The sequence below is a fragment of the Diaporthe citri genome (genome assembly GCF_014595645.1).
Source record: "Diaporthe citri strain NFHF-8-4 chromosome Unknown scaffold_1, whole genome shotgun sequence".
Taxonomy (NCBI): domain Eukaryota; kingdom Fungi; phylum Ascomycota; class Sordariomycetes; order Diaporthales; family Diaporthaceae; genus Diaporthe; species Diaporthe citri.
The window spans coordinates 3775392-3799533 of NW_025064846.1; the positions used below are offsets into that span (position 1 = coordinate 3775392).

Genomic DNA, 24142 nt, shown 5'->3' on the forward strand with positions numbered 1-24142 from the left:
CAAGGGCACACATGGTAGAAGCCGTACTGAAGTCTGTTAGGGCTTGCATGCTCTCAACACATCTTCGCCTCCTGCCACCTGTGTGAATCCTCGTCTTTCTCCCTCTACTGGCCTAGTAAAAGATTTCGAGCATAGACATCTACAGAATGTGACCCGGAACCCCTTCCCTTCTCCTTCACTCCGTCGGCCGGTACTACTATTACTGTGAGTCACCACTCTTGATGATTTCTCGCTATGGAAACAGGTTACTCTGACAGGCTGTTCAGGCGAACACTGGGCGATAGTTGATGACATACCTCATCTCATAGCCGAGAGTGATTCAAAGGCATCCACAATTTCAAGTATATAAGGCAGGCTATTAGCCAGCTAGATATCCGTCTTCGTTCTCTTTCTGGATAAGCACGAATTTGCCTAGAATACACACTTTTTATGACAACTTCCAGTTTGTTGCTCTTATCTACATAATTGAGCCACAAGACACTGCCTCAACGACCCAACCTGGCCTGAAGAGAAAGGTGCCCTGTCTCCAGTCAAAATAACGCCAGCCAACACCTCCGTACCATCAAGATGTCGTCAAGACACCGACGTTCGAGCAAGTACCGAGACTCAGTCGCAGGCCAACCGAGTGAGCGCGTCCACGAGATAGGGTCAGAAGGATCAAGCGCTTGGCCGCACCATGGCGCACCATCGTCTTCCTACTATGCCTCAGCCGGAGGCCAACAGACTGGATTCGCTTACGAGATAGGGCAGGACCATGTCGGTCCATTATCTTCAAGATCACAGCATCAGGTTGTGGCAGAGCTAAATGCCACCAATCTGGCCAGGGTGAACGAACAGCCACTGGTCCGTGGACCACTCAAGCAGCTAGAAGACGCGTCGGAGCAGACGACGTTGTCAGTCCATGACGTGTACAAGGAGATTGACCAGCTGAACACGTCCATCCTGTCATATCAAAACACGGTCAATACCCTACGCGAGCAGATTACCGCCGCAAAGTCGGCTGAGCAGTGGACTCAGGTGCAGTGGCTGGAGACACATGAGGCCAACACGCAGGAGAGAATCCAGCAGGAAGAGCAGAGGAGGCAGGATCTACTGGGCCGGCTGGAGCAGAAAGGCCGGTTTGTCGACGGCGCCCTGCGAGCACACGGCCTGGAAACTACCCATGCTGGCTGGCAATCCAACTACCCGACGCGTGCAGACATGGCAGAGGACACCAAGGGGGTCCCCGAGGAAGCTCGGCCGCATTTGGACTTCTAGATAGAGTGGCATCCGATTTTGGGATCTAATTTTGGAATCAGATGTTGAGCCTAGCAATCACGTATTGGAAGCGATCATATAGAGATTTTGGTAACCAACCAAACGTGCGCTGGGAACTAATATTCCTGTGTCTGCGATATCATTCCTGGACAGCACTTGTTATCGACAAGTAGGAAATAAATGAATAAAAAATAAAAGCGACCTCATGCAGTAAAAGCGAGAAACGCACGTATGGTTGGATATCATACTTGTAGTGACAAAGTCAATGCGACCCCTCTCTAGCAGAGATAGGGAAAGATAGGCGCCAGGGGTAAAAAAGCCCACAAGCCCCGCCTCGCGCAAAAAGAGCCCCCCGCGATCGATATCGGAGGGAATGGGGCCTCTGTCTAGCCCCGCCGGGCTCAGATCCAGGGGAATGACGTGCCCCCAAACGGCTAGAACCAGACAAAAGGCTGAAGGCCCAGCTCTGCCCAATGGCATTCGGCAAATTCTGCTTATCCGGACGCGGACCGCCAAAATTATACTCACTTCTGATTCACAGATTAACCTGACTGACTCTCACTTCCTTTCCCCCCCCCCGTCCCCATCTCCTCCCACAAAACAGACTCAACGCTCGTGACAGCCAAAACAAAACCTCGCCCACCCGAAGCAGACATCCTGGACTCCTCACACCCACAGCACCGCTGGAACTTTTCTCATAAACCCACCATTGCGTCCCAGACAACAGCCCTTATGAACGGGCGCCCATCGGAGTTCACCTCTCAGGTAAACCATGCCCAGTTTCACTGCCCAAACCTTCTCTTCCCTGGCCCCCCGGCGCGTCCCTCGGCTCCGTGCAGCTCACGGCGGCTGCCAATTCGGTCCCCTTCTTGATGATGGAGACCTTGTGGAGGGACGCGCTGGTCGTCGGTGCACCTGTCAGGAACAGTCCGTGGCTAACATGACTCTTCTCGCAGGACTATCTCTCAGGTTTGTTGCCCAATGTCGCACAGGTGTTTGACTCACCGCCCTCCCATGCTGACCTCCCTCGCCCTAGACCATCTCTGGAGGTCCCTCCAAGCTTAAGAGGCTCCCTATCTAGCTGCTGTGAAATCTACCGTATAATCCCCTACTATCATGTTCTCTCGTGTTTTCGCTGCTGCCTCTAAGTCCTCGGCCACCGGTGCCGCAGGCATGGCGTTCCGGCTCCGGCCCATGGCCGGCCAGGCTCGATACTTGAGCAAGCAGGCCTTCGATGGCAGCAAGGGAAGGGCAATGCCCTCCGCCAGGCCTCGGGCTACTGCTCCTGTGGACAACCTTGATGCCACCTTCACTATCCGGGTAGGCAAGCCTCTGCCCAGTCGTGTCTCCTAGGGCTGTGCTGACTCCCGAGGTAGGACGGCCCTGTGTTCCACGGATCCGCCTTCGGTGCCAACTCCAACATCTCAGGCGAGGCCGTCTTCACCACCTCTCTGGTCGGCTATCCTGAGTCCATGACCGATCCCTCCTACCGGGGCCAGATCCTGGTCTTCACCCAGCCTCTGATCGGCAACTATGGCGTCCCGTCCAATGTTCGCGACGAGTTCAACCTGTTGAAGTACTTCGAGTCCCCCCACATCCAGTGCGCTGGAATTATCGTGTCCGACGTGGCCCAGAAGTACAGCCACTGGACCGCCGTGGAGAGCCTGGCCGACTGGTGTGCTCGTGAGGGCGTCCCTGCCATCTCTGGTGTCGATACTCGCGCCATTGTCACCTACCTCCGAGAGCAGGGTTCCTCCCTCGCTAGAATCTCCATTGGCGACGAGTACGATGCCGACGAGGACGAGAGCTTCATGGACCCGGCCCAGATTAACCTCGTCAAGAAGGTGAGCACCAAGGCTCCCTTCGTCGTGTCTGCGCCCAACGCGACCTTCCACGTTGCCCTGATCGACTGCGGCGTGAAGGAGAACATCCTGCGAAGCCTGATCAGCCGGGGAGCAGCCGTGACAGTGCTGCCTTACGACTTCCCCGTCCACAAGGTCGCCGCTGACTTTGACGGCGTTTTCATCTCCAACGGCCCCGGCGACCCTACTCACTGCCAGGATACTATTTACAACCTGGCCCGCCTGATCGAGACGTCGCCTGTGCCAGTCATGGGCATTTGCCTTGGCCACCAGCTCCTGGCCCTGGCAACGGGCGCTCGCACCATCAAGATGAAGTACGGTAACCGTGCCCACAACATCCCAGCGCTGGACTTGACGACAGGCCAGTGCCACATCACCAGCCAAAACCATGGTTATGCTGTTGATGCGAGCACCCTGCACCCCGAGTTCAAGGAGTACTTCGTCAACCTCAACGATGGGAGCAACGAGGGCATGATGCACAAGACCCGGCCCATCTTCTCGACCCAGTTCCACCCCGAGGCCAAGGGCGGTCCCATGGACAGCTCCTACCTGTTCGACAGGTACCTCCAGGACGTGCACATGTTCAAGAACAGCCAGAACGTCTACAAGGACAACAGGCCTTCGCAGCTCATGCTGGACATCATGTCCAAGGAGCGTGTTGGAGTGTAAGTAAAATCCTCATGTGCAGTCCTCCATGGGCACGGAAGCTCCCATTCCCTCCTTTGATGGGCTGAGAGGATGAGTCGCTAACATCGAAGCATTAAGTGAGCCTACTCCTCTGGCCACTGCCCAGGCCTAATCACGATGATGATTCCTGTTTCCTGTTCGAGCGGTTTTCTTGGCGGGATGCGTTCTATGGCGGTAAATCTGTTTAATGATCAAAAAAAAAAAAATTGCTTCAGGCTCCTGGGGGGGAACCAAGATTGTGAATTGACGTTGGCTGAGTGACGATTTGAGGGCCTGGGGCATATCCCCTCGTTTTGCTGTGCTCGAAGCATCATTCATGCTTACATCGAAACTTGCGCCCCAAGTGATTGATTCCTCATTCATTGCCTTGTTATGCTCTCTATTCGCTCGAGTTCATCAACACGTAGGTTTGCCTACGTGGGGCGAGAGGTTCGCCTGGAAGCACGGTTGGGAACGGGCTTTCAGGAGCTAATGACGCGATTTTCAATCTTTCCCTGCCATCGTTCGCCGAGTAGTAGGCCGAGCCGTCAGCCTTGAAAAACAGATGTAGGTCGGGCATATCGCGAAGCGGAGATGGCAAAAAGGTTTGAAATGAAGCATACATTGAAGACGAGATGGACTCGGCAGAAGCTTGTTAGGAGACGGTGCAACACGATGTAGCGAGCCTATATTTATACGGATTTTTCGGTCTCGAGACGAGTTCAACCTGATGAAAACGGCCCTTTTGTAGTGCATGTGTGCAGAGGGCGGGATTGTCAATGTTAGTTACATGGTGTGCCCGTCATTTTCCACCGCCAAAGTCTCCCATCATTATCAACTCAATTAGCGCCCGATGCCTGGTGTTGAACAGTGGCAGACCGCGTGAGCGTTATGTTCGATAGGCCTAGCTTGAAACAGGGTGGTATTCCTCTTGAATGCATCGTGACATGATCCCTGGGCTAGTTCAGTCGCCAAGCGAAGCGAAGCGAGTCTCGCCAATGTACAGTTTCCGGGAGAATTACACCATCACGCAGCGGCGAAGGCGTGACAGACTTTCGGCCGGCCCCGCCAGGGTCCTCCGGCCTGATTAACAGGCAGCAGGGCCGGGTGCCGATATCTACCTCCGACTGCGACCTTACAGACGCGTGGATTGTCACGCTCGCCAATTCCAGAGTTCACATCGTGTAGCAAGCAAAACATACCCACACCCTTTCCGCCCTTAATATTGCACCTCAGAAGGCACAGAGCATCCACGATGGCAACAGTAACCAAGACCGAGCCCGGCCCGTCTTATAAGCTGGAGCTGATGACGGCTTATGGGCCCGTCTACCGGGACGTGCTGAGGACGGCCCCACGGGACTGCGACCCTTCCGAGGTCCCCGTAATCGACCTGTCCGGCATCTACGGGGACCTCGAGTCCCGCAAGGCCCTCGCTGCGGTGGCGCGAGGCCGCCGAGAACACGGGCTTCTTCTACATCAAAAATGCCGGTATTTCGAAGGAGGTTATCGATGCCGCCTACGGCCAGGCCAAGAACCTGTTCGCGCAGCCGGACGAGAAGAAGCGCGCGGTGTCGACGGCGCACTCCAAGTGGTTTAACGGGTGGACCGAGAAGCACGGGAGCCACCTCTCGCCGTCTGAGACGCGCGACTACCGCGAGGGCTTCGGGTGGCGCTACGATCCAAAGTATGACCCGGAGCCCCAAGGACCTGGATGCTGTGGCTGAGGATATCAAGCCGTGGATCAGAGGGGAGGACTTTGTGTGGGAGAAGACGAGCCACATCCCCGACTTCAAGCGGGATATGATCGCATACTGGCAGGAGTGCCTGAAGCTTGCACGCCGCATGATCAGGATCTTTGCCCTCGCCCTGGACCTTCCCGAGACTTACTTCGATGAAATTGTCACTTATCCGGGAGCTGATGGGGTGCTGAACTACTGTAGGTTATGTTCCTCACCTGTTCGCCCAGCTCAGTCTGTTCCACCGGGGGTTGGTGATTCCAGACCAGGACTGACTGTTACCAGACCCCAAGAACGAGGACGCAGCCGATGCCTCCATCGACGTCGGCCTAGGCGCGCACACGGACCTGCAGTCCTTCACCTTCCTCTGGCAGGACTCGGTAGGAGGCCTGCAGGTCCTCACCAAGGAGGGCCAATGGATCAGGGTGCCCCCGATCCCGGACACGTTTGTGGTGAACATTGGCGACTTCCTGGCGAGGCTTTCCAACGACCGCTTCAGATCAACCGTGCACCGAGTCTATAACCACGCGCCGGTCGATAGATACTCAATGCCTTTCTTCTTCGGCTTCAACTTCAACGAGAAGTGCGGCGTGCTCCCGACGTGCACGAGTGAGAGCAACCCGCCCAAGTATGAACCCATCACCTGTGGAGAGGTAAGTCGTCGACACTGTCCTGTTTGCGCTATCTCCGGCTGATTTGGTTGCCCACCAGTGGTGCCAGTTGAGGTTTGAGAAGGGAAGTAGGACTAAGAGGCCAGCATACTGAGGTATTCGGAATGGAAACTCAGTCAAGTGTGAATATCTCCCCTCTCCTTAGAGCCCTCAACAAATCGCGTGTCAGGAGAGCCATCGTCCTCATTCAATAATGTTGTCATGTCCCCGTCGTTGCTCACCTCCATCACTATATGCCCTGGAGACGACTGTCGACGTTGCAGTCTGGTAAATCCTTCCGATGATGACCTGCCGATGTAGTGAGAGATTTTATATCCAAAAGCTCGGGCGGGATGTTTCAAGGCGCGCTACGCACGTTGCTTGGCCTTGACGTTTATCCAATTGTGAGGATCTCTGGTCAAGACAAGTGGCTTCAGGGGGGGGGCCGCTGAGGGAAGTTTCATATGCAAACAAAGCTGGTTTGGCAGCCAGGGGTGGCCTGGGCACTAGGGGGGCCGCACCTGCGTCAGACACCTAGACACATACGCGCAACTCCCAACCACTTAACCAACCAAGGCCACTGTCCCCTTATTAGTCCAAAGATCGATTCAGCCCCCCGTGAGAGACACCCGTCCACCTCACACAAAGACACCGAGACAAACGGCATTCTTTCTCAACACACATTCAGCACCAACTCTAGCCACCGCCCAATCTACCGCATTGCTTGACAGCCCGCGCCCGCCCAAGATGGACTTCTCAGACAGCTTGTGAGTTGGACTCGACCCTGATCCGCGCGCTGCAGGGGGGAAAAAGGCTCAGAGCTGTCTGGAGGGAGCTCTTCTCAGCTCCCCAGAGCTCCCCAGCAGAATCCACCAGCCTGTCCCTCGTCGCGCCATTGGAGGTCCCCCAAGCTAACATGTCGCCCCGTATCTTAGTCGCATCGTCAACCTGGTGGTTGCCGTTATCATGATCCTCGGCGGCATCTCCCAGTTCTTCCCGCTCGGCTTGTACGTTACCTATCTACGTTGCGCTGCGTTGCCAACCTCCGGCTCCTGCCAACCCACACCGGCGGCCATGGCCCTCGATGGATGAGACTGCGCCTGGGCCGGGCGCTGCGTGCTTCCCTAGAGAATAATCACGCGCGGGCGTCGGTGCTGACCTTCTCCTGATAGCCAATCCATCATTGTTGGATGCTATGTCATGATCTTCGGTCTCGGTATGCATCCTCCTCCTGCTCCGGAGCCAATCCCCCTCCCACACTTCCCTCTTGACTAACATTATCGCTCTCCCAAAACAGCCACCGGCCTCCTCGAGTTCCAGATCCCGCCCCAGGTCTCGCGCTACGCGTCCTTCCTCTTCAGCTTCATCGGCCGCGGCGCCTTCTACATCTTCGTCGGCTCCATCCTGCTCGACGGCCACGTCCTGCGCATAATCGCGGGCTCCATCGTCGGCCTTATTGGTGTCTGTTATGCAGTTCTTGAGTTTATCCCCAGCATCGAGCCCCCCGCCAACATGAGGGAGGCCGACGCCGGCTGGGGTGCCGAGCAGGTATAGAGAGCGAGAGAAAGAGAAGGAGGAGCCAAGGCGGCCCGGAAGCCCACCCCGACGTCAGCCGCGGGCGCCAGCTCCTCTGCGCCTCCTCGTAACTCGTCAGTTATGGGCGGGGCGCGTCAGTGGCTGCTGTGGAGGGCGGAGGCCCGGGGACACACCGACTGTGCCGGGGTCTTCTTCGGGAGGGGATTCGGGGGTCACGCTGACTTGCGACGGAATTGGGACCACAAAATTCACTGGGCGAGGAGGGTGTAAGCGGAAGGAGGGGCTCGTGTGGCGCATCTTGTCGCTCAAAAAAGCGGCATGTATGTGGTGCCTACCTGGTGGTTCATTTTGTACGATGGCTTGGGACGGGGACTGGCTTTCTCTAAACGATCAAGACGCGCGCGGCATTGGGGGAACGGGGATGGGGAGTTTGCACGAGTGCGGTTGGCTTTTGCTGATGCTCATTTCAAATGCATATCTGTACGAGTTTCCACGGCGGGCGGTATCGCGCTCAACGCGCCTCGGCATTGAGAAGGGGGTTCGGCGGCGAGCAAGGCGGCGCAGAAGGGCAAGGCATCTGAACATATAACTATGAATCGTAGACCAGGAAAGACATACTTCGCATTCTAAGCTGTGTCTGCCTGTTGCCTGTGATGGGCAACGACAGAACTCCCGCGGCCGAGTGCGATAGCAACTTCTAAGCTGCTCCGGTGAGTCTAGCGTCTTGCACTAACAAGTACATGATGTAAGATGAGTACATATATCCCCTGGTGACCTTGAGGTCTTGCCTTGAGTCTTGCAACCAAAACCGCACACTCTCGTTGTCCTCGGACACCGCCCATGCAGAGCGGCCAGGGCCGGTCCGATGCAAAACAGAACGCCCGCCCATAATCTGTTGAACCATGAAAGCCAGTGCAAACAGACTTGGAAAACCCCTTCCCCCCTTTTGGTTCCCCTTTTGTGTAGCTCCCGTATGCTGTTATACCACCCCGGAACGCCGAAAAGGGCACTGAATCAGTGCTCGTGCTCCGAGGGAATAGTGCTGACACCCTGTAATAATGCTTTCCCCCTTATGCACTCCTCGATTTTAGGCGCCGTTGACGTTTGCTGTCCTTCCCCTTGTTCGAATGAGTAGCGCCGTACTCTAGTTGCCGAAACTCCCTGAATCGACCGCGCCTTGTGATCAATTGCCAAACTCCGCAAGCTCCCTCTCCTTTGCTGCCAGGAGCTCCCTCATCCTCTCCGCTTCCCTTTGCAGCGCCGCCCGCTTCTCTGCCTTGGATGGGTCACTCTCACCACTCGCACTTCTCGAGTGGTAATGCTGATCGTGTGGTGCGGCTAAACTTGCGGTCGGGTACATATTAGGACTTGGAGCTGACGCCGACGTGCCAGCTGGTGATCCCTGATACATTCGCTGTTGTGCTAGCTCCTCGGCGCCCCTCATTCTTGGAGAAATACTCGGCGCCCTCTGAACGTTGGTCGGGTTCAGTATCGATTTAATGGATGACAGCCGCTTATTGCTTTCGGACTCGCTTGAGTTTGGGTGTCCTGCTTCGCCAAAAGAGCGTTTCCTGGTCGGAGAGAGAAACGACGCCGGAGAGAGTGAAGACTGCCGACCCACTGTCCCTGCGAGGGAGGTGATTGGGGCCAGTCGGTTGTCGTCATTGAGGGAATCCGGGGCTAGTTCGCGGTGGTGGCGCGGGTGAGAAGATTGGTACTGGGTCAGGTCCCCAGATGGTAAGGGAGGCGACGGCCGGTTCTGCCGGAGCACGCTTTCGGGGACCAACTGGAGAGCTTCGTGTTCCTCCCGCCGGCGCATGCCGAGGTTGACCGACCCATCCGGATTCATCGAGCCGCGCGCACTGGACATCTCCGGCGGCGGGAGCTCGACTCGACGGACTCGACTGGAGCGCTACCCTCGTGGCCGCCTTCGTGAGAGGCCGGTATAACCCGTTTCCTCCTTTTGATAACCGACTTTTTCATCGTAACAGGTCGATGGACGCCGTGGAGTTTGTAGTAGAGACCTGGAGCACATCAGCCAACCTGTTTCCTTACCTAATGCAACACTTCAAACCTACCGCATGCATTACAAATCGTGTGGCCTTGCTCGTCTCTCCTCCATAAGGGTGTGATGGTGGTCCCACAATTCTGGCAAGCAATGACCACGGTCGTGTTTTGCGCCTGGCTCTGCAACGCTGCAATGTCGATGGCATTCGAGTCGTCCGCAACACCTGGCTCTACTTTGCTCGGGGTAGACTGCTGGCCCTGGAGGACGTTCAGACTTGCACTTTTGGCAACACGATTGTTGTATGCCGGGCAGCCGCTGCAGCCTTCCGCGCCTCCCGTGCCATTGCACCGGCCACCGCCAGGACAAGTCCCCTTCGGCGTCTGGTCCGCAGCAACATACTTGGCCCCAGCCGCTTGTTGGACAGCCTGCGGGCTCGCTTCCTTGGGCGATGTCGAGCCCGTCGCCGATTGTGACCCGCTTGGTACTATCGTTGGCGGCCGCTTCAGGTTGGTTGGGCGAGCCGCATTTCTAGCTTTCAGGTACAGACCACATGCATTGCAGATGGTGGCCCCCTGGGGGGACCTCCGCCAGAGAGGGGTCCGACTTGTTCCACAATTGCTGATCGACAATATTAGGGCAGGTCGACTGTGGTGCACGGGGGATGCTTACCTGCAGACTTGGCCAGTCTGGGTCGGGACCGGTGCGCAACTTTGGCTCGGTGATTCTGACATGGCGTCTGGTTGCAGGCGTTCATGAGCAGAAGAAGCAGGACTGATGGGATGAGAAGTCTGGGCGTGGGTTAAGGATGGGCTCCTGTCAAGATGCCTTGGTTTCAGAGGACTTGGGGACCGGCCGCATTGACTTCCATCTTCGGGCGGAGGCGATGGTGCCCTTAGATTAGAATTGTCGGCCTTGGACGCCACGGACCTATTCGGTAGAGCGGTGCGAAGGGGTGCCGATTCATCCTTGGGAATACGCCGGACAGCGGCAGCTGCGTCTTCACTCAAGGCCATCTTGGTGACGGAGAAAAAAAGCCGGCGTTGATCACGCTGGGGTCGTCAGCTTATGCCGAAATATGACAGTGACGCGCGTGGCGAGATCCCCAGGGTCTGGTGACAGTCGTCTGTTCCGGCGTTGCACAGTCACTCGTGCTGCTAGGTTTGGTCAGGCTATCATGGGCTCGATCGCTCGTGTTGCATCAGTTATCGAGGTGACGACGTCGGCCGTACCAGCACCGGAGGCGCCTGCCTGTGAGGATTGGCAGCGACTGTGCTTGATGCGGCGTGAGGTTCGGTCTGCTGTAATCGAGAGGGAAGGTGGCTTCAAAGAGTCGGCCGCCGAGCAGAGAGTGGCAAGACGGGTCACGAGACAGACCCGAGACGCGGATCGGGCGTAGTCGCGACGGAAACAGAGCGTGATGCGGCGATAGATGGCTCGCTGATGGGCCGGACCACGAAGGAGGAGAAACCTAGCCAGTCTCGATCAAGGCCAAATACGAGTATCGAGTATCACCTGGGTATCGACAGGGCCCAGGGGTGAGGATACAAGAGAGAAGCCAACCGGATGTGGAGGAAGGCCTTCAAGAGACCAGGACGGCGTGCTCTGAGACGACGATGGAGCACGAAGACAGCCAAGCCGGCAGGAGGCTCAGTCGACTACGTGGGCTATAGAGCTGAGCAGGCGGGAGTGTTGTCGCCGGTCCGCCTTGGCAAGCAGGACGATGGAGAAGCTTTTCTGGGTGGTGACTTTTGGTGTCTTGGGTTGGCTTGTGGTGTTGGTACTGGTGATGGCAGTGGTTGTGGTAGTGGTGGTGGCAGAAGTGGAGGAAGAAGTAGGATAGGAGGCAGGCGATTGGTTGGGAGTTGCCGTCCTAGGTCCTTGGGCCTTGGGCCTCTGGGGGCGTTGCAGAGGACAAGAGGTGGGAAGAGGTATTGGACGATTGTGTGTCATAGGGAATGTACGGCGGGCCACGAGGGAAGCATACAAATCATGCCTGAGGACGAACGAGGAGGCTCCCTGGTGCTCCAAGGTTTGACGGGGTACTGTAGCATGCCGGGGATGGCAGCCGTTGCAGTAGCCTGTCCGTAGGCTGGAAGAATCAGCCCCCTGGTGTGTGCCAGGTGGTGTGAATTGCACTCGTGGTATGGCAGGTATGGTCTTGCTCTTGCTGGATCCTCGGGGCTGGAAGGGGGGGGGTGGGAAGGGGCAGCGAGAAGGGGGTAGGAACCGTAGTCACGTCACCGCTTGCCGGCTCGACTTGCTTGGCTTGGCCTGTGTTGAGTTTTGGGGGTGGTAGTGGTGGTGGTGGTGGTGGTGGTTTTTTTTCTTTCCCTCCCCCCCGGACGGCAATTTCCCCAAATTGAATTCTTGTTCTGCCAGTACGATCCTGGGGACTTGACCAAGAACCAGCAGCAGGCGCCTTGGTTGCTTGTTTGCTGGCGACTGGACCGACTGAATGACTGACGGCCGGCTTGGGCTGCATAGGACATTACTCTGGTAACTCCGTCCAGATACTTTGACACATTCCAAACCAATCAGCGGGTTTGGATTACTCAGGGAATGGACGACCCTTGCGAAGTCTAACTCAACCCAGCGACCCTGATCCTTACAATCGGCCACACTAGAGTGAAGCCGTACCAACGAGATACCAGGCTTCTTTTCCGCCCGTGGTGTCGTCGATGCCGCTCTCGGGTTCCCTTCTCTTCACCGCATGTTACTCGTATCCATGCACACACGAGGCAAGGCCCTAGGGAGGGATGAGTCCGAGCACCGGGCCCCCTGGCACCGGATATCAGATGCATCTCTGCCACTGGGTCATTATCAGATCCCCCGGAGGATCCAGCTGACTGACTGGCTGACTCGGTATGCAGCTCGGCAAGAATGCGCTAAAGCTCGGCAGGAATTATAAGGATGATATTAGCCTAAAGAGGTTAAGTATAAAAAAGATAGGGATCCATATATAAAATGAGATATATAAAAAGTATACTTAGGAAATAAAAATTATAGCTTAATAATATATTTTATAGTAAGTTAATAGGAATTAAGTAAGCATTTAAATAAAAGATTAATTTATTTAAAATAAGTTTTAAAGGCTTTTAAAAGATAATAAAAGTATATTATAAATGCATTTTAAATGCAGCTTAAATAAATCTTAAATATAATTAAGGCAAATATTATACAAGATCTTATAAGTTATTATTTAAAATTATAAAATAACCTTTATAATATAATAAAAGATATTTATTAAGAATTAAGCAATATAAAATAAGAATTAAGTACTTAAATAAAATATATTTAAAAATAGTTTTAAAAAAAATATATAAAATAAATTTAATATAAAAAGAAAATTATTAAGAAATAACTAAGGAAATTATAAGGAAATATATTTATAATATAATATATTTAAAATAATGCTTTTAATGTATCTTATATATATATTATAAAATAAGCATTATAAGGTAAAATATATTATATAATATAATATTTATATTATTATAAGTAATACTTAATATATAAAGATATATTAATATTGTTTAAATTAATAGCTATTATAATAATAATAGCTAAGAATAATGCATTAGTAGGATAAGGGGTAAATAAGGGCTAAAAGAAGATGGCTAAAAGAATTATAAAGAGTATTTTTAAAACTACTTAAAAGGAATTATAATATAAACCTTAAAGATTATTTATATTGCATAAGATTTAGAAATTAACTTTTTAAAATATTTTTATAAATATACTTATATATTATTTATATTAGCCTTTTATTATTATTTTATTATGCCTTTTACTTATTTATTATTATTAACTTAAGTAAAGAATAATTACTTTATTTTGCTTAATATAAAAGGTTTATTTTAATGAAATAAGGATTAATAAGAAGCAACTTAAGGAGTTAATAATGTAAACTTAAATAAGGATTAAGATAAGAAGTAGGAAATAATAAAAATAGGCAATAAAGTATGTATTTAGCGTTTAAGTAAACTCTTAAGTATGCTTTAAATTAATATATATATAATTTAAGGAGAATATAAGAAATAGCTTAAGGCTAAATCTTATTTTATTAAAGCTAATATATTATATTATTAAAAGCAATAATAATGATAATATTTTAATTATTATAAGTAAAGTTAAATATGCTTTATTAATACTTAATTACTTAAATAATAATAAGCAAGGAATTGCTATATTTATTAATATATAATATTATATAAGAAATAAAGCATTATAGCTTTTTAATAATATAAGTTTTATTTATTATATAAGAAGGACTTAAGTATTAATATATAAATTAAATGCAATTTAGCTTTAAGTATAAATACAGTATTAAATATAAGTATGGCCTCTTAATAGGGATTATTTATATAATGCAAGAGTTTATATATATTAAGAGCAAAATCTATCCCTACCTATATAAAGACTTAAGGGGTATCTTTATGCATATTATAAAAGAAATAAGGAAGAAGTAAAAGTTAATTTAATATTAAGCAAGGAAGCTAATAATATATGCAATAATTACAAAGTATAGCACTTAAGGGCTTAATAAAAGGTATTTTATTAATATTATTTAGCTAATATTATGCAACTTATTAAGCATTTAAAGCTAGTAAAGCATATAAGCAATATTATAATAAAGATTATAATAGCTTATATTATTTAATTCTTATTACTATAAGAAGTAAAGTAAGTATAAATTCCTTTAATTATATATAAAAACATTATTAATATTATTTATAAATTAAATATAATATATATAAAAGCAAAATATTGTTTAATATATTAATTAAAGGATAAATTTATTAAAATAATATTTCTTTAAAACCTTAAATGTAAGTTAAAATATAAATATTGCCTTTCTTTAAGAATAATTAAGGCATTAAGATAAGGTTAATATATATATTATATTAAGCTTTTATAGCTAAGTTAAGAAAAAAAAAGAATGCATTATTAAGTATAATAAGCTAATATTAAGGGTAATTTAAGGGTATTATAATTAATAATTATAATTAAGTATTAACCATTTTTAAGGCTAAGGCTAAATGATTTTAAGGAATTATTTAAGTATATTTTTTTAATTCTTTATACCTAAAGATTAAAATTATATTATTAAAATAGTAATAATAGTATATAAAATGTATTAAGGGTATTAATTTAGCCTTATTAATAAAATACTTAAGTTAAAAGAAATGTAATTATAAAACATTATATTAATAATAAATAACTTAATAATAAATCTTAATATGCTTTCTTAATAAATTTATAATATTTCTTAAGTATTAATTAAGGGTTTTTTTAAGAAAGCTTTATTAATACCTTATGATATAGAAACTATTATGCTAATATAATAATATAATATTTATAAATATTTATAAAAGCTGGAATAATATAGATAAGTTGCGTAATTTAATGCATAAAATATACTAAATTTACTTTTTAAAGGGAATGGGTATTAATGCTGTGCTATAATAATATAAGTACTTTAACTTAAAGTCCTTAAGTTAAGTATATATATTATACTATATTATTTTATCTTTTAAGTGCTAATTAAGGGCTTTTTTAATATTTATAAGAAATTATTTTTAATGGAACTAATTACCTCTTTATTACCTTTTTCTTAAAGCAGCTAAATATATTAAAAAAACATTATATATTTAAGATAGATTTATCTTTTAAATATATTGCTAAAATAAAATAAAATGAATTAATATTTAAGTTATTTAATTTAATTGTTAATAAAGGTATATATATTCCCCTTATTTTACCTTAATATATTATTAATATTCTTATATAGTTATTATTGCAACTTATATATATATTAATAATTTCAGCATATCTTATTCTTATTACCTTCTTTTTAAATATATCTTTTAAGCTTAAAGTTCTTATAGTCTTTCTTTAAATTAATCTTTTTATTATAATATTTCTTTTTAATCTTAGAAAGTAATTATTATAAATATGAATTTAAAGCAAGTTGCTAATATATTTTATTTACTAACTCCTTATTTACTTAATATTAACTTAAAAGTAAATCTTAAGAAATATTTTATAAAGCTTAACCCTTGGAATAAATTATGATAAATATAAGTATTATATATTATTATCTTTTACTAAGTTTACTTTAAGCAAGGTATTAAGAAACTTATTAAACCTTATATATTTCTTTATAAGGAAATGGTTGCATTATCCTTAATTAAAATTAAGAATTTATATTATAATTAATGCCATTTAATTACCCATAAGTTTACCTTTATAATTTACTATTTATGCATTTATATTGCATTATAAATATATTTATGTTATTTTTATTATATATATTAATACTTTATCTTAATTTACTTAAACTATACTTTATTTATTTATAATTAAGTTAAACATAAGAATATTAAGCTTATTATGCATAGTATTAATTGTTATTTATTTTATATTTTACTTAGTGTTTAGGATATAATCATTTTATATATAAATATTATTAAGTCCTTATATTTCTTAGAGAATACTTATAATAAATGCATTTCATTATTAAAGGGATTTTTAATATAAGTTCCCCTTATATACCATTAAAATATTCCATTAAATATTTATAAGGATTGCAAATTAAATATGCAATACTTTTAATAATATTAATATATTAAAAAGAGTAGTTAGTATAATTATTGTTAATGCGCTTAAAGCATGCGCTTTTTTTAGTAAATAAGATATTAAGTAATTATACTTAGCTAATTAATTAAAATATTTAAAAAACGCTTAAGGGTAGCTCTTAATATAAATAATAAGGATTCTTTTTTTAAAGAGTTTAAATATTACTTTTTTTTTAGCTTATTATTAGCTAAAGATAATATATAAGCTGGTAAAGCTAAACAGTAAATATATTCTTAGAATTTACTTATATTATATTTATTAAGTTTTTTATAAGCATTAAGTAAACTTAAGAAAGGCATTAAGATTGCTATTAAAAAATGCTAATAAAGGTAAGGGCTAAGCTATTAAATCTCTTAGCATTTTTAATAAGTAATACCTAAACTTAATAGTAATATTTAATAAATAATTAGCCCTTAAAAGGCCTTTAGCAAGCCCTTATAATTTAAGTATATTAAGTTTATCTTACTTAAGGGTAACCTTAGCAAATAATAAGGAGGCTAGTTATATTAATATTATTAACCTTATATAAGTAAATAATAATGCTTTTAATATAGTATTTAAAAGGTGCTTAAAGTTCCTTAATATAGTAAATTAATAGTATAAGGAATGTATTTAAAGCCTAAAGATAAAATATAAGTATTTTATATAGTTATTGCCTTATTTCTTTTCTTTATTTCTTCTTTATATGCAATCATTTTATATAAGCATTTATTAACTTATTTATAATAGGCCTTAATACTTTTTAAATATAATACTTAGCTTATAAGTTTATAAGTAAATAATATCTTAATTTATATTAATTATAGCTTTTATAAAATAAATTTTAACTTATGCCTTTTATTTTAAGCATAATAATTATATTTAAAAGTTATAAGTAAGTATAATAGCTTTTTGTATAAATAAAACTTAACTTAATGGCTTAATATTATTCTATCTTTAAGTTGCTTTTAAAATATACTTACTTAGCCCTTAAGGGCTATAAGCAGCTTCTTTAAAAGCTCCTTTAGGAGCTAAGTTAATGCCTTATTTTAATTTTTATTTTTTAATGCATTAATATTTATAATAATATGTAATTATATAATATTATTATTTATATGCTTTTGCTTTTTCTTATTACTTTCTTTAATATTTATATTTTTATTTCTTAAGTTATTTAACGTATTATAAGGTAAAAGAGAAAGGTTATAGGTTTTTTATAAAGCTAATATAGAATTGCCTTTAAGTAATTTAATTAATTCTTAAGGCGAAGCTTTAAGTGCGTTAAGTAAGGCTATTAATTATAGTAGGCATTATTAAGGGTATGGTATAAGGTATATTAAGGGAGTTGAAAATGGGTTTTTATACCCATTAAGAAAGAAAATATTAATTATTAAAATAGTGTTAAATATACTTAGGTTGCGAAGGAAATAAGGGTAGAATTTTGCTTAGGCAGGTTATTAGTAACTTTTAAGGGGAGCGTAAGGAAAATGTAAATAATGCTTATATTACAAGCTTTAAGCAATGCATTATAAAAGGAATGGCTTTTTAAGCGCGTTATATGGCATTTATATATATAATATATATAAGTAAGTAGGGCAGTTATTATAGCAAAGGGGGCTTTTTTACTATAAATAATTAAAGTATTAAAAGGATTAATATTAAATTAATAAAAGATTTCTTTATATTAAACTTAAATAAGGCTATTAACCTATATATTATAAGTTAAAGTAAAGTAAAATAAAGAATAAAGCATAATATATATTAGAATTTTAAATAGGCTATAAGGATAATTAATATATAAAGCTTATATAATGATAATAAGCAGCTTATAAATATTAAGATAATAAGTATAAGTAAATAAGGAATTTATAAGTATTAATTAAGTAATTATGTTTTAAATATTTTATTAAGGCATAATGAGTGGCTTGTAATATTATGGTAGGAATAAAGGGAATAAAAGGAAAAGTAATAAGGAATATATTAAGCAAGGGTATATATGTTTAAAAAGCTATGCATTAATGTTTTAAATGCTAAGTTATAACATTATATAAAGATTTTTAAGGGTATATAAGAATAGGCATGGTTTAATATATTTTTAATACATCCTTATTATATTCTTTATGCATTCTTATTATATAGTAATTGCATTTTTATTATATAATAATTATATTTTAAATGCATTAAAGAGTAAATTAAATTAATTTAATAAATAAAATTAATTTAATAATTTAATAATTTAATAATTTAATAATTTAATAATTTAATAATTTAATAATTTAATAATTTAATAATTTAATAATTTAATAATTTAATAATTTAATAATTTAATAATTTAATAATTTAATAATTTAATAATTTAATAATTTAATAATTTAATAATTTAATAATTTAATAATTTAATAATTTAATAATTTAATAATTTAATAATTTAATAATTTAATAATTTATTTTTAATTAATTTTATTAATTTAAAATAATTAAAATATATATATAAAATAATTTTAAATTAAATATATTTTAATAATAATTATATTTTTTTATATTTATAATTTAAATTATTAATATTTTTTATATTTTTAAAATTATATTATATTATAAAATAAATTAATTTATTTTAAATATTAAAATTATTAAAAATTTATAATTATATTTTTTAATTATTTTTATTAAATTATAATATTTTATTAATATTTTATTAAATTATTTTTAATTAATTATTTTATATTTTTTAAAAATATAATTAATTTAATTATATTTTTATTATTATTTTTTTTATAATTATTATTTTTTTTTAAATATAAAAATTATTAAAAATTTATAATTATATTTTTTAATTATTTTTATTAAATTATAATTATTTTATTAATTATTTATAAATAAAATTTAATATTTTATTAAATTATTAATTTTTTTAATTTTTTTAAAAGTTGTTTTTAAATACTTTCTTTTTTTTTAATTTAAACTTTTTAATTTTAATTTTATATTAATTAATTATTAAATTTAATTAAAAAAGTTTTTATAATTTTTAAAAATCTTTATAAATATAATTTAATATTAAAACTTTTAATATAAATTAATAATTTTTAATATAATATTAATTTATAAAAAATTAAATAATTATTATTTAAAACTTTATATAATAAATTTAATTATAATTATTAAAATTTATATTTTTTAAATTTTATTAAAATAATTATTATTATTTTAACTTAATAAAAAAATTTAAAAAATATAAATAATTTATAATTATTATTTTAATAATTATAAAAATTTTTAATTTTTTTAAAATAAATTTTATAATTTTAAATATATTTATTAATATATTAATTTTTTAAATAATAATAAATTTAAATTAAATTATTTATTATATTTAATATTTATTTTTATAATTATTTTTAATTTTATTTAATTTAATTTATTTATAATAATTTAAAAAATAATAAAATATATTTATTTTATTAAATTATTTATTTTAATTTTAATTAAAATATATTTAATAATTAATAATTATATATAATAAATTAAATTATTTTATTTTAAATTTTATTAAATAATTATATATAAAAAAAATAAAATTTTAATATTATATATTTAAAATAAAAATAATTTTTTTAAAAAATAATAATTTTATATTATTTATTTTAAATAATTTATATTTAAAAATTTAAATTATATAATAAAAATATTTAAATATAATATTTAATAATATTAAATTAAAAATAATTTTATTTATTATAATTTAATAAATATAATTTAATATTAAAATTTTTAATATAAATTAATAATTTTTAATATAATATTAATTTATAAAAATAAATTAAATAATTATTATTTAAAATTTTATATAATAAATTTAATTATAATTAATAAAAATTTATATTATTTTTTATTTTATTAAAATAATTATTATTATTTTAATTTAATAAAAAATTAAAAAAAATAAATAATTTATAAATAAAATTAATAATATTATTATAAAAATATATATTAATAATTATAAATTTAATTTAATTATAAAAATATTTATTTAATATATAATATTTATAAAAATATTATTAATTTATTTATAAATTATTTATATTATTAAATTTATAAATAAATATTAAATTTAAAAATTATATTTAATTATTTTTATAATTATTAAAATATATTATAAATTATTTTATAATATATTAATAAAATTATAAAAATATAAATAATAATTTATATAATTTTAATAAAATTAATTTTATAATAAATATAATAATTATATTAATAATATTTATATATATTAATAAATATAAAATAATTAATTTTATTTAATTTAAAAATTATAAATATATAATAATAAATATAAAAATTATAATTTTTTTTAAAAAAAATATATTATATATTATAATTTTTATTAAATTATTTAATTTAAAAATATTTATTTTAAAATTAAATTTATAATTTTAAATAATAATAAAAAATAAAATTAAATTAAAAAATATTTTTATTTATATAAATTTTTAAATTAATTTTTTTTTTAAAATAATAATTAAATATAATAATATATTAAAAATATAATAATTAAAAAATATATAAAAAATAATTAAAAAATAATTATATTAATTAATTAATTATAATTAATATTATTTAATTTAAATATAAATATATTTAATTTTATAATTATTTTTATAATTAATAATTATAATAATATTATATATATATATATTTATAAAATAAATATTTTTTAATATAATAATTAATTTAATATTTTTTAATAAACTTAATTAAATAAAAAATAATATATTAATTAAATTATTATTATAAAATATATTTAATTATATTTATTAAATTTTTTTATAAATAATATATATATATTTTAATAATTATATTTATTAAAAAATTTTAATAAAAATATATTTTAAATAATAAATTTTTTTTATATATAAATATTATAAAAATAAATTTAATAAAATAAAATATTTTTATTAATTTAATTTTATATATATTTTAAAATATATTTATTAAAAAATATTTAAATTATTAAATAAAAATAAATAAATAATAAATATTTTAATATATAAATATTATATAATAAATTTTAAAAAAATATTTAAAATTAATTAAAAATAATAAATAATAAAAATATTATATTTGTTTTTATTATTTAATATTTATAATAATATATTAAAAATATAATAATAAAAAATATATAAAAAAATAATTAAAAAATAATTATATTAATTAATTAATTATTAATTAATATTAATTAATTTTTATATATTTAAAAAATTTTAAAAATTTTAAATTTTTTAAATAATTTTTTATAATATTTAATTTTAAATTTTTAAAAAAAATTTATATAATTTAAATATAAATATATTTAATTTTATAATTATTTTATTATTAAATAATAAATATATTTATTTTTTTTATAAAATTAATTAAAAAATATATATAAATAAAAATATTTTTTTTATTTAATTTTATTTAAATTTATAATTTAAAATATTAAAATTATATTAATATATATATAATTTAAATTAATAATATTAATTATTAATTTAAAAAAATAAATAATTAAAATTAAAAATATAATAAATATTTAAATAATTTTATTATTTATTATATAAATTAAAAATATTATATATTTATTTTTTAATATTATATTATTATAAATTTAATAAAATATTTTTTAATTATTTTATTTTAAATTATATTATTTTATTAATATTTATATATATATATAATATTAATATTTAAATTTTAAATTTTAAATTTAATTTTTATATTATTAAAATAAATATATAAATTTATTAAAATATATTATATATTTTATTTTAATATTATTTTTTAAAAATAAATAAAAATTATAATTATAAAATATTAAAATTAAATAAATATATATAATAAATATAAATATTTATAAATAAATTTAATAATTTTTAATTTTTAATATTTATTTTAAATATAATATAAAATAATAATTAAAATTATTTTATAATATTAAATATTATTTAAAATTATAATAATTATAAAAATAATATATTAATAATAATATAATTTTAAAATTATATTATTTATAATAATAAAATAATTATAAAAATTTATTATAATATTAAAAATATTTTATTAAATTTTTATAAAAAATTAAAAAAAATAATTTTTTATTTTTAAATATAATAATTAAAAAATAAAATAATATTATTTAAAAATATATATTTATAAAATTATATATTTTTTATATAATTATTTATTTTATTATAAAAATTAAAAATATAAATATTTAAAAAAAAATATAAAATTATAAATTTTTTAAATTAAATAAAAAAAAAATAATAAATTTAATAATTTTAAAAAATTATATATATTTATAAATAATATTTATTTTAATTAAATAAAAAAAATAAATTAATTTTAAAAAATATATTAATTTTATTTATTATTATTTATTTAAATAATAATAAATTTAAAAATTAAATTATATAATTATAAATTAATTAAATATTATAAAATTATAAATTATTAAATATATAATAAATATTTTAAAAAAATATAATATTATTAATATTTATAAAATATTTATATTAAAAAAAAAATATAAAAAAATAAAATTTAAATTATTTTTAATTATATTTTATTTTTTAATAAAGTTTTTTTATATATTAAATAAAATATTAAATTATTTTTATAATTATAAATTGAATATAAAATTAAAATTTATAATAATTTTTATAATAATATTTAAAATAATATTAATTTTATTAATAATAATATTAATAAAAATAATAATTTTAATATTTAAAATATAATTTTTAATAAAATTTATATTATAAAAGATTTTTTTTATTAAAATTATTTAATTTTAAAATTTATTTTTAATTATTTAAAAATATAAAAAAAATTAAATTAAATTTCTTTTTAATATTTAAAATATAATTATTTAAAAATTATAATTTTTTATAAATATAATATAAATATTAATAAAAATAATTTAATTATATAAATAATTATTAAAAATAAATTATTATTTAATTATATTTTTATAAAATTTTTAAATATTTTATAATTTATATAAAATTTTATTATTTATTATATAATTAATTATTATTTTATAATATAATAATAATAATAATAAAAATAAAAAATATTTATTTATTATTTATATATATTAATTAATAAAAATAATAAAAAATTATAATTATTATTAAAAAATAATTTTAATTAAAAAATTTTAAAATTCTTTTATATTTTTTAAATATATAAAATTTTATTTAATATAAATATTTAATTTTATAAATTTATTAAAATTATTTTTAATAATTAAAAAAATAAAAATTTATAAAAATTAAATATAATTTAAAATAATATTTTATATAATTTTAAAATAATATTATAATTTTTAAAATTATTATTTTAATTATTTAATATTTAAAATTATTTATATATTTATTTTTATTAAAATAATTTAAAAAATATTTAAAATAAATAATATAAAATTTTATTTTTAATATAATTATAAAAATTTATTATATTTTATTATAAATTAATTATAATTATATTTTTATATTTTAATAATATTTTTTTTTATTAAAAATTTTATTTTAATATTAAATAAATTAATATAAAATTTATTAATTTTAATAAATTTATATTTATATAAATTAATAATAATAATATTAAAATATTTTTATTTAAATTTTTTTAATTATTTTTTAAAATATAATTTAAAAAAATAATATTTTAAAATAATATAATAATTTTAATTAAATAAATAATATATTTTATTATTATAAAATAAATAAAATAATATTTAATAAATATAAAATAATTAAAATAAAA

General features: G+C 34.1%; 4 protein-coding genes across 4 annotated transcripts; 3 read left to right on the plus strand and 1 right to left on the minus strand.

The window, feature by feature from the left end:
- Positions 1 to 567: 567 nt before the first annotated feature.
- On the plus strand, positions 568 to 1257 carry INS49_001033 (uncharacterized protein; the record flags this gene model as incomplete). Its single annotated transcript, XM_043161866.1, has 1 exon — positions 568 to 1257. One exon carries the CDS (start codon positions 568 to 570, stop codon positions 1255 to 1257), a length of 690 nt encoding a protein of 229 aa, XP_043030372.1.
- A 1116-nt stretch (positions 1258 to 2373) lies between these two features.
- Positions 2374 to 3918, plus strand: INS49_001034 (uncharacterized protein; the record flags this gene model as incomplete). Its single annotated transcript, XM_043161867.1, has 3 exons — positions 2374 to 2577; positions 2634 to 3784; positions 3885 to 3918. 3 exons carry the CDS (start codon positions 2374 to 2376, stop codon positions 3916 to 3918), a joined length of 1389 nt encoding a protein of 462 aa, XP_043030373.1.
- Positions 3919 to 5040: 1122 nt separating this feature from the next.
- INS49_001035 (uncharacterized protein) lies at positions 5041 to 7725 on the plus strand (the record flags this gene model as incomplete). Its single annotated transcript, XM_043161868.1, has 8 exons — positions 5041 to 5166; positions 5234 to 5469; positions 5531 to 5721; positions 5807 to 6174; positions 6919 to 6938; positions 7107 to 7178; positions 7344 to 7387; positions 7469 to 7725. The coding sequence occupies 8 exons, from the start codon at positions 5041 to 5043 to the stop codon at positions 7723 to 7725; spliced, it is 1314 nt and encodes a 437-aa protein (XP_043030374.1).
- A 1165-nt stretch (positions 7726 to 8890) lies between these two features.
- INS49_001036 (uncharacterized protein) lies at positions 8891 to 10728 on the minus strand (the record flags this gene model as incomplete). The annotated part of the gene is made up of 5 exons (XM_043161869.1): positions 8891 to 9569; positions 9608 to 9731; positions 9786 to 10287; positions 10385 to 10451; positions 10643 to 10728. The coding sequence occupies 5 exons, from the start codon at positions 10726 to 10728 to the stop codon at positions 8891 to 8893; spliced, it is 1458 nt and encodes a 485-aa protein (XP_043030375.1).
- Positions 10729 to 24142: the final 13414 nt, after the last annotated feature.